At 35.4% G+C, this 12,333-nt stretch overlaps 1 protein-coding gene across 1 annotated transcript in view; it reads right to left on the reverse strand.

Annotated features, from left to right (window-relative positions):
- Positions 1–12,333, reverse strand: part of TEX15 (testis expressed 15, meiosis and synapsis associated) — a 78,631-nt gene that overhangs the window by 21,355 nt on the left and 44,943 nt on the right. Inside the window, exons 5-7 of the mRNA XM_048226300.2 lie at positions 9,356–9,593; positions 4,338–4,484; positions 3,122–3,284 (exon numbers count right to left, since the gene is read on the reverse strand). Of these exons, the coding sequence (XP_048082257.1) occupies positions 3,122–3,284; positions 4,338–4,484; positions 9,356–9,593 (548 nt within the window). The remainder of the gene's footprint in view (positions 1–3,121; positions 3,285–4,337; positions 4,485–9,355; positions 9,594–12,333) is intronic.

A 12,333-nucleotide genomic window follows, 5' to 3' on the forward strand; every position in this document is an offset into this window, starting at 1 on the left:
ACACAAACCACTAAAACTGATTCAAGAAACAGAAAACGTGAAAGAGCTATAGTAAGTGAAGAAACGGAATTATTTAATAAAAAAACTACTCACACACAAAAAAGGCCTGAATGGCTTTATAAAATTATTTTTAAAAGATTTTATTTATTTATTTGAGAGAGAGCATGAGCGGTGGGAGGGACAGAGGAAGAGGGAGAAACAGACTCCCTACTGGGCAGGCAGCCCGACAAGGGGCTCGATCCCAGTTCCCCAAGATGACCTGAGCCGAAGTCAGACACTAACCAACTGAGCCACCCAGGTGCTCCCTGAATTGCTTTAATAGTGAAGTCTAGCAAATGTTTAAAGAAATATTAATGTTAATTCTTCACAAACTCTTTCCAAAAAAATGGAAAAGGAGGAAACCCTGGGGCGCCTGGGTAGCGCAGTCCTTAAGCGTCTGCCTTTGGCTCAGGGCATGATCCCGGCATTCTGGGATCGAGCCCCACATCAGGCTCCTCTGCTGGAAGCCTGCTTCTCCCTCTCCCACTCCCCCTGCTTGTGTTCCTTCTCTCGCCAAATAAATAAATAAAATCTTTAAAAAAAAAAAAAAGGGAGGAAACCCTTTCAAACTTATTCTATGAAACCACTATTAACTCTGATACCAAAACCAAAGACATCACAAGAAAGCTACAGATTAATGTATGTTATAAACATGGACACAAAAATCTTCAAAAAAATTAGTTGTAAACCAATTCTGCCAACATGTAATAGAAATTACATACCATGACTAAATGGGATTTACCTCAGCAATGAGGTTTACTTAACATCTGAAAATCAATTAGTGTGATACAGCACAGTAAACAGAGTGAAGACTAAAAATCACATGATCATCTTGAATGATGCAGCAAAAGGATCTAACAAAATCCAATACCCTCTCATGATAAAAACACTTAACAAACTAGGAACAGAAGGGAACTTCTTCAACATGATAAAGGATATCAAAAAAACCCATAGCTAACATCATACTTACTGGTGAAGGATGAATGCTTGCCCCTAAGTTCAGGAACAAGAGGGTATGTCTATCCACTCTTACCACTTCTATTAAACATTCAACTGGAGGTCCTAGCCAGGGCAATTAGACAAGAAAAAGAAATAAAAAGCATCCAGATTGGGAAGGAAGAAGTAAAACTAACTATTTGTAGATGACCTAATCTTGTATATAGAAAAATCCTAAGGAAATCACTAAAAAACAACTAGAACTAATACTGAGCTCAGTAAGGTTATGGGATTAAGACCAATACACAAAAATCAACAATATTTCTATATACTTAAATGAAGAATACAGAAATTTGATTTGAGAAAACTCTTACAAAAGTATCCAAAAATATACTATTTGGAAGTAAATTTAACAAAAGAAGCATAAAACTTAGACTCTGAAAACCTTTAGCTCACATCCACTGAGGTGGCTATAAACAAAAAGTCAGACAGTAACATAGGAACTGGAAAATCCCAACACTGATACACTGCTGGTGTGAATGCAAATGGTGCAGCCATTTTGGAGAACCATTTGGCAGTTTCTCAAATGGTTAACACAGTGTCATCATATGACCCAGCAATTCCACTCCTAGCTATTACCGAAGAGAAATGAGAACACATGTCTAACACCAAAACTTGTACAAGAACAATCATAGCAGAATTATTCATAATTGCCAAAAGGTGAAAACAACCCAAACATCCTTCAACTGATGAATAAAGTGTATCTATTCTATGTAATATTCCATAAAAAAAATGAAGTGTTATATGTTACAATATGTGAGAACCTTGAAAATGCTTTTAAGTGAAAGTCACTAGTCATGAAAGGTCATGTCACTTCACATATTTACGACTTTCCTTATATGAAATGCCCAGAATAGGCAAATACAGTTGATTATTTTTTTTTTTTAAAGATTTTATTTATTTATGTGACAGAGAGACAACCAGCAAGAGAGGCAACACAGCAGGGGAGTGGGAGAGGAAGAAGCAGGCTCCCAGCGGAGGAGCCCGATGTGGGACTCGATCCTGGAATGCCAGGATCATGCCCTGAGCCAAAGGCAGACGCTTAACGACTGCGCTACCCAGGCGCCCCCAGTTGATTCTTGAACAATATGGGTTTGAACTCTGTGGGTCCACTCATACATGGATTTTTTTCAATTAATATATTGGAAAATTTTTTGGAGATTTGCCACACTTTTAAAAAACTCACACATGACCCACATAGCCTAGAAATGCCAATAAAAATTAGGTATTATTGTAAGAATACATAAGATACAAATATTGTATTACAGTATATATTGTAAGAATATATAAGATACAAAGTAGATGTTAATCAATGGTCTATGTTCTGGGTAAGGCTTCCAGTCAACACAAGGTTATTAGTAATTAGGTTTTCAGGGAGTCGAAAGTTATACATGGATTTTTTTACTACAAGGGGGATGACACCTCTAACTTCCATGTTCAAGGCTCAGCTACACATAGAGACAGAAAGTAGATTACTGACTGCTTAGAGGCAAGGGCCTGAGAGGAAAGGGACATGAAGGGTACATATAGTTTTTTTTGAGGTGATGATCACACTCAATAAGCTGGCAGAAACAGACATTTAAAAAAAATTTATGTGTTGGCAAGGATCTAGAGTAATTATATAACCTGATGCAACTGCTTCTGAAAACTAGTTGATATCCTCTTTGGATTAAGTTGCACATTTCTGATGTAGATATATAATACTCTATTTAAAAACTCTTGCACATATGCACTGAGACACATAAAGGTTTAAAACAGCAATGTTTGCAATATGGAGAAAACTGGCAAGTATCCAAATATCCCCAGAGGAATAGTATGTAGTCAACAAATGGAATAATGTGTGTGAATACATACATAAGAATGAAAAAACTACAGGTATACTTATCAGCACAGAAGAATCACAAACATAACACAGAGCAAAAGGAGTCACAAAAATATCTGCATTATAATTCTAGCTACGTAAAATAAAAAATAGGTTAAAGCTCAACTATTTTGCTTACAGATTCATAATGTATTAGAAAATAATACTCAGAAGCTCTAAGACCAGCACAGATGCTACCAAAGCAGAGTAATATATGTATCTTACCAGCCCTCTTAGGAAATCCGGTTGAGAGGAATCTCAAAGATGTCATAAGGTGTCCATTATCTACTTTTTGGCCAATAAATTTTACTGTTAATATTGCATATGGAAGACACTGCCTTGGTTTATCTACTGGCTTTGAAAGAACATTGTATTCATAGAAGTATACCTGGAAAGATAAATAAGAAGAAAAGAACATTTTTAAGCTAATTATAGTGTTAGCAGAACCAAATAAGCTCATATTTCAAAAAGCTATGTAACCACATGTTATTTATTCACTGGCTTCCATAAACCCATCCCTTCTCCCCATTCTTCAACCCTAGTTTTTTTTTAAAGTACAAAATTTTCCCCCAACCACATATATTTTCCTTGGTAGAGTATCAGTGTGGGTAGCAGCAGAAACAATCTGTTTTTAAACAAAGGGGAGGGTGGTGGGGGAATGGGATAGGCTGGTGATGGGTAGTAAGGAGGGCACGTATTGCATGGTGCACTGGGTGTTATACGCAACTAATGAATCATGGAACTTTACATCAAAAACCAGGGATGTACTGTATGGTGACTAACATAATATAATAAGAAAAATTATTTTAAAAAGTAATAAAAAATAAACAAAGAAGTGTTTTTCCATTAAAAGTTCAATGTTTTGTATATGCTATGAACACCTGTACTGTTTTAGTTGGAAAAGAAAGTTAATTATGAAAATAATAATAGCTCAATAAATTTTACATGTGGGAGCATATATATACTTCTAGAAAATTTATCTTCATTTAATCATATGTATGATGCTATTCAATGTTTATTACATATAATTTAATATTCTACAGAAGATGAAAAGTCTACTGTCTTAGCAATTTGTCATAGAAAATTAATGTTTCACATGTAATGATGAACACATAAGCCTCTCTCCTGTGGCAAAATAGAGACAATTAATAACATTATTTCAAAATAGCTTGTTATAAAAAAATTGGCATGTTTGCAAGATAGCAATTAATCTACGGAACAACTAAATAAAAGAAAGCATCCATTGCATTCTGAACACAGTTAAATGCAAATATGGAAACTTCTTTACTAACATTCCTAGATCACAAATATTAAAGTAGGTTTCACTATTAATTTAAGAGATTTTTCATTTAATATTTTGAGCAGTTGTTTTAAGTCATGTATCATACAGTGTGAAGCATGTTACTTCCAAGTAGTCAACTGATCCAAAAAGTTAACATACCGCTGAATTGTAGGCTTGTAACTCAATGGTATCTTTCAGAGAAGGTACGCTTCTTGACATATGGCAATCAAAGTTAGGAGAAGGATCCAAAGAAACTTTGTTTTTATCCATCGAAGGCTGAATTTTCTTCACTTTTCCAAAGAGAACCTTAAAAAAAAAAAAAAAAAAAAAAGCAAAAAGAAGGTCCATAAAAATACACCAGAACATTTAAAACTCCCATGCTAGAACATGAAAGCTAAACTCTTTTTTAAACAAATACAAATGGAGAGATAATCTATGTCCCAGATGAAAAGGATGACATTCTATAATCATGTCAATTCCCTTTCTAAATTAAACTCTAAGACTATATATGTAATTTTAATTAAAATTTTAGAAAATCTATTTGTAGAAATGAATTTTAGTCTAAAAACTTATCTGGAAGACTAAACAAGAATAGCTCACAAAATTTTGAAGAAATTTTTTTAGAAAAAAAAATGTTGGGTCAGAGATAAGAGAATGATGGAACAGGGAAGGTGACTTGAACTCCAAGGTATTAAATGTTTTTGTTTTGTTTTTTAATTTTTAGAGAGAGGGAGAGAGAGAAAGTTATAGCAGGGGAGGGACAGAGAGAGAGAGGGAGAGAATCCCAAGCAGACTCCACGCCCAGCACAGAGCCTCCTGCGGGGCTGATCTCAGGACACTGAGGTCATTACCTGAGCCAAAATCAAGAGTCGGACACTCAGCCAACTGAGCCACTCCAGAGCCCCTAAATATTTTTTTAAAAGGATGGTACTGCCACAAAAAAGGCAGAGGGGAGAAAACGAACAAAATAAAAAGCCCCAGATAAGTCCAACCATTGTAAAAATACAGTATAATGTTAAAAGTACCATATGAAATAAGTGAAGCAAAAACACTCAATAAATGGTGTGAGACAACTGAAAAAATTAAATTCCCTTCTTAATATAGAGACCAAAATAAATGCCAAACAAGTTAAATATTTAAGTAATGCAAACACTGTAGAAAGAAATAAGTCACTATCTAATCTCAAAGTGAGAATTCTTTTCTAAGCATATGTGCCAAGAACCCATAAACCAGAAACATAAAATTATAAAATATTCCAAAACATTTATTTGTACATCAAAAACAAATGAGTATACTAAAAGACAACCTACTGATTGGGAGAATATGTTTGAAAATGACATATCCAATAAAGGGTTAGTATCCAAAATATATAAAGAACTTAAAGCAAACTGAAGCAGCCACTGTGGGAGACAGTATGAAGGCTCCTCAAAAAAATTAAAAATAGAACTGCTCCATAATCCAACCATTGCACTACTGGGTATTTACCCAAAGAATATAAAAACACTAATTCAAAGGGATATATGCACCCCTCTGTTTATTGCAACACTATTTACAAGAGCCAAACTATGGAAGCAGCCCAAGTGTCCAACGACAGATGAATAAAGAATATTTGGTGTATATATACAATTGAATATTATTCAGCCATAAAAAAGAATGAAATCTTGCCATTTACAACATGGATGGATCTATAAAGTATAATGCTAAGTGAAATAATCCAGTCAAAGAAAGACAAATACCACAGAATTTCATATGTGCAATTTAAGAAACAAAACAAAATAGAAAGGAAAATGAAAGAGAGGAATGCCTGGCTGGCTCAGTTGGTACAACCTGTGACTCTTGAGCTCAGAGTTGTGAGTTCAAGCCTCATACTGGATGTAGAGTCTACTTAAGAAAAAAAAAAGAGTGAGACAAACCAAAAGACAGACTCTGAACTATAGAGAACAAACAGATGGTTATTGGTAGGGGGGAGAGGGTGAAACAGGTGAAGGGGATTAAGAGTACCCATCTTTTTTTGGAGGGGGAGGAGAGGTTTGGTGCCCAAATGCAGGGCTGGAACTCACGACTCTCAGATCAAGACCTGAGCTGAAATTAAGAATCAGATGCTTAACCAACTGAGCCACCCAGGTGCCCCATGAGTACATTTATCTTGATGAGCACTTAATAATATATGGAATTTATGAATATTATACACCTGAAACTAAAATAACCCTGTATGTTAACTATACTGGAATTAAAATAAAAAACAATGAAATAAAATAAGACTGAGATGTATCATATACATAATATATTAATATATTAATTTGGATCAGGGTGAAGATACTGGCACTGAGCAGTATATACCAAAGAACACTTATGTGGCTGTGTATGGAAAACAAAACAAGGGGAGCCTGGGTGGCTCATTCGGTTAAGTGTCTGCCTTTGACTCAGGTCATGATCCCAGGGTCCTGGGATCCAGCCTCACACTGGTTCTGTGCTCAGCACAGAGTCTGCTTGTCCATCTCCTTCTGCCCCTTCTGCCCCTCCCACCCCGCGTTTGTGCACACTCTCTCAAATAAATAAAATCTTTAAAAAAACCACAAACATAATTAACTGATAAAAGGTGGAACAAAGTACAATTATTAGGACAAATACACATTTAAAGTCAGCAATTCTATTAGTGTTATTTTTCTATATAATAATACATTCATTCAAAATTAAAAACAATACTAAATGTAATGTGGTATCCTCCATTTGGGTACTAGTAGAGAAAAAATAGTAGAAAAACAGGCAAAATCCAAAAAAAGTGTAGTTTAGTTAATGGTACTGTACCAATGTTAGTCTTTTCATTTTATTATTTTTATTTTCTTACTGGAATACAACTGGCATATACAATGCTAGTTTCGTAGTTTTGACAGAAGTGCCACAGTGATGTGAAATGCTAACATTAGGGGGCAGTGAGTGAAATGTATAAAGGAACTTTCTATGCTGTCTTTGTAATTTTTCTGTAAATTTAAATTTATTCCAAAATGAAAATTTATTTTTTTAAAAAAGAAGACATTAGGGGATAAAATATAATTCAAAGTATATTCAAAATATACTTTAATGAACTCATAATGCTTAGAAATCAACTAGAAAAAAACCCCAACAAACTGGGAAAGGATATAAATTGGTAACTACTGTTCTTTTTTTAAAATTTTAAAACATTTTTTATTTTTAAGTAGGGTCCATGCCCAATGTAGGCTTTGAACTCAAAACCCTAAGATCAAGAGTCACATGCTCCACCTGCTGAGCCAGCCAAGCACCCCTCACTAAATATTGTTAAAAAATATCTGCAGAATGTTTAAACTCAGCAGTTAACTATGAAAAAAAATGAACAATGAGAAACTATTACATATAAGACTGGCAAAGATTAAAAAAAAAGTATAATATATAGAGCGAGGGCATGAGATAACAGATATTTTTACACACTGTGGATAGATATGTCAATTAAGGGGCGCCTGTGTGGCTCAGTCGGTTAAGCGTCTGCCTTCGGCTCAGGTCATGATCCCAGGGTCTTGGGATAGAGCCCCGCATCGGGCTCCCTGCTTGCGGGGTGGGGAGTTTCCTCCATCTCCTCCCCGCTTGTGCTCTCTGGCTATCTCTGTCCCTATCTCTGTCTCTTTCTCTCAAATAAATAAAATCTTAGAAAAAAAGAAATGTCAATTAACGTAATATTTCTCAGGACAGTTGGGCATTACATATCCAAAGCTGTGAAAGTATACATAGCTTTGGCTCCTAATCTGATTTTTTGGTAGGAATTAACCAATTAATTCTAGCAAATAATCACAGGTGTGTGTAAAAATATACCTATAAGGATGATCAAAGTAATAATTAAAGGTACAAAACAAAAATAACAAGTAATTTATATCCTCAAATTAAAAAATTTGTTATGCAAATTTATGATAGAGCTATATAGTAGAATACTATGGGGTTAGTTATTCAAAAGGCTATTAGAGGGATGCCTGGCTGGCTCAGCTGGTAGAGCATGCGACTCTTGATCTTGGCATTGTAAGTTCAAGCCCCACGTTGGGGGTAAAGATTTTACTTTAAAAAAAAATCTTAAAAAAGAAAAAAGCTATTAGAGAAGAATACTTATTTAGTGCAATGAAAAATCTGTCTTATAATCAACGAAAAAAGTTATATAGTATATAAAGAATATATTTTAATTACCATTATACATGCATATCTGCATACATAAGCAAGACTGCAGATATATAAAAAATTAACTGTGGTTATTAATGGCCTTATCAGAACTTAATATAAGCACCAAATTTTCTAAAGTCAGTATGTATAACTTTTAATATAAAAATTTGGCTTTGTGAATTTGATATTACTTGAGACCTAAACATATAAGGAATTATTCCAAAGGAAGCACTGGTTTTATGTGTATGTACCCATCCTATGTTACAAACCTGAGGATTCTGCCTACCTAGTGTGATTTGAGTAGTCCTGGCAAAGCTACAATTAACCATAAAAGTGTATCTTAACCAGTTTGTTGATGCTTAAGACTTGGTAAGACTTATTTCTTTTCAATTCTGAGTAATTTTAGACTTTCAGAAAAGTTGGGAAACTAGTTCAGAGGTCCTATATACTTGCATCCAGTTTTTCCTAAAGTTAACATCTTACATAAGCATGGCAGAATTATGAAACCTAAGAAACACTGTTATGTTGTAACCTGACACTAATTTGACATATAAGGTATGTCAACTATACTTTAATAAAAAATTAAAACAAAAAGAAATTAACATTGTATAATACCATTAACTAAAATAAAGACTAAGAGTTTAGTAACTTTAGCTTAAGCCAGGATTATTATAACCAATGTTTTGGAGAAAAACACTTAATACTCTGGTATTAATTATGGTCTGAACAAAAAAGAGAAAGAGAGAAGGGTCATTTAAGACAAAAAAAATACAAATTGGAAAGACAGAGATGATACAGGCTGCATTTGCTTACTTGGAGCTTTGTTTTATGCTGCATACCCAACTAAAGTCAGAAGCGGGAAAATTTCAAATGATGATGATGATGAAAGTAATATATATAGTATTCATTTTATATAATGCAACTTAAAAACACTAATAATTCATACTGAAAGAATATATTCAGATTAATTTAAAGCAACTGAATATAATATTTAGTAATTGTTTTATGCTACCCACCTTAAAAATTATAACACTTTCTACAGTAATGCTTCTACTATGAGCATAATTCAAAGCAACATCAACATGTCTAAATACATAAATTCCAAGAAGAGGATTTCCTAATATCTTCAATGTAGATGTTCTGGTACTTATCCCATTTTGATATATTTCAGCCACATCATTCTGAGGAAGTGCTAAAAAGCAGAAATGTTCTTCAAGTTCTCTGCCATGTCTTCCACTCTCACGCATCTCTGACCTAAAGCAAAACAAACCGTGTGTAGTTAAATGAGAATATTGACAGAATTTTCAAGAAGATATTTCAGCTTACTACAGTTAGAAAGCAAGACAATTACTGATAACATTCAGAAACATCACTATCCTGTGATAACAACTTAGGCTGAAAATCATCTAAGGAAAGAATTCAAGTAGATAACTACTCATTCAGAATTATGGACTACATTCTGTATAGGCCAGTGATAATAAGGGCTAACATTTCTCGAAGGCTACTAATATACCCAAGCACGCTAAGACTTACCCTTTACAAGCATTTTTGTAAATTTTTCCCTAATTTTCCAAGAATTGATTGCTATTGTTATTATTTTATTGTTGTTTTTATAACCATTTTTTCCTCATCCCCCTTGCCTCTGTTATACTCATTTTTAAATTGAGGAATATGAAGTTCAGAGAGTTAACAACTTGCCAAAATAGCGAGGTGACAAGAGTTGGAATTATATATGTGAACCCTTGTCCACTAAGTTCCAGGGCTCAGGTTTTCACTTGTCTATGGATGAAAGAACATGCACTTCTTACATACATACATAGAGAGACACATATGGTAAATTATTAGGGACATTCTCCATTTGTCAGGGATCCAGATAGCAGCTGGAAGAAACAAGCTAGGATTTGATTACAGAGTACTCCTATCATAAAAGAAAATTATGAATCATCCTCAGAAAAGATTATAATCTGAAGTACACACACTCTTGAAATTTTGACTATACTGCACAAGAACCACTTAACTGGGGTGCCTGAATGGCTCAGTTGGTTAAGCATCTGCCTTTGGCTCAGGTCATGATCCCAGAAGCCAGCCAAAGACTCTCTTGTTCCAAGAGTGCAACACACCAACTTAGATTCCTGCAGCTGACACCCACCAACATGCAGGTGCTCAGGGCTAGCTCCTCCAGCTGTGTACATATATGCTGTTGGCTAAACACCTGTTACCAGCCTAAACTGCTGTGTGTACACCATGGCAAGATCCTGCAGCCACATCAGACCACACCCATAGCCAAGGCTCCTATAACTACACGTGGGCCCAGATCAAGCCCTGTATTACATCACAAGCCTGTATTACTAGGTTCACCGGCAGGTAGCTACTCCAGCTGCACACCTGTATACCCTCTGGCCCAATCCCCATCATTAACCTCCACACTGCTATGTGTCCAGGACAAGATACAGCCAACACAGTAATGAACAACAGCCAGGATCCCCACAGCTGCCAGTACACATGCTGTTGGCTGGCCCTTGCTGTGTGCCCTGGCACCCACCACTACATGTGTGTTAGCAACTGGACCCTGCCACAACACAGGCACCTGCAACTGAGTGTGTGCATGGGACTGACTCAGGCCACTACGGCTGCTTATTCAGGTCACTAGCAGATGGACCAGGAGGAGATGCTGAGAACCCCAACAGCCCTTGCAGCTTATGTGAATGCCTGGCAGCACTCACCAAAGAACATACAACTGTCAATAATGTACAGGCCAAGGCCTGATCCAATGAGCTGTCATACACCCCCCTAGACCTGAAGCAACCACATGCCCTGCACTTGGTGCCCTGCACCATAGCACACTCTAACATGCCCCCATCTACAGGTGAAGGTCTATACTTTCCAAAGTTCAACGTATAAAGTCTGGAAGAGATGACCACTTCTTCAAATTTACAGACACCAATGCAAAGCTACGAAGATTATGAAGAATCAGGAAAATATGACTCCACCAAAGACATACAGTAAACCTCCAGTAACTTGCACAAAGAAATGGAGATATAGGATTTATCCTACAAAGAATTCAAACTTGCTCTAAACATTCAACATAGCATTGAAGTCCTAGCTAGAAGAATTAGGCAAGAAAAAAAGATAAAAGGCATCCAAATTGGAAAGGAAGAAACAAATGCAATCCCTATTTGCAGATGACTCTGATATTACATATAGAAAATCTAAAGACTCCACCAAGAAAACTCTAGAATAAATGAATTTAGTAAAGCTGCAGCATACAAAATCAATATACAGAAAATTGTTACATTTCTATACACTAAAAAGAACTATCAGAAAGAGAATCAGAAAACAATCCCATTTACAACTATATTGAAAAGAATAAAATCCCTAGGAATAAACTTAACCAGGGACACTGAAAACTGACATTGACGAATGAAACCGAAGAAGACACAGATATAAAGAAAGATATTCTGTGCTCACAAATTGGAAAAATTAACATTTTAAAAACGTCCATACAACCCAAGGCAATCTGCAATTCAATGCAATCCCTACTGAAATTCCACAGGCATTTTCCATAGAAATGGAATAAATAATCCTAAATTTGTATGGAACCACAAAGACCATGAATAGCAAAAGCAATCTTGAGAGAGAAGAACAAAGCTGGAAGCACAATGCTCTCTGATTTCAAATTACAGTTTAAAACTATAAAAATAAAAACAGCATGGTATTAGCATAAAAACAGACACATGGATCAATGTGAAAAGAAGAGAGAGCCCAGAAATAAACCCAGGCATATGCAGTCAATTTATGACAAAGAAGCCAAGAATATACAATGGGAAAAGGACAGTCTCTTTAATAAATGGTGTTGGGAAAATTGGACAGTCACATGCAAAAGAGTGAAACTAGATCATTTTCTTGCACCATACATAAAAATTAACTCAAAATGGATAAAAGACTTGAATGTAAGACCTGAAACACTGATCTCCTAGAAGGAAACATAGTCAGT

The sequence above is a fragment of the Ursus arctos genome, unplaced genomic scaffold (genome assembly GCF_023065955.2).
Source record: "Ursus arctos isolate Adak ecotype North America unplaced genomic scaffold, UrsArc2.0 scaffold_27, whole genome shotgun sequence".
NCBI classification, from domain to species: domain Eukaryota; kingdom Metazoa; phylum Chordata; class Mammalia; order Carnivora; family Ursidae; genus Ursus; species Ursus arctos.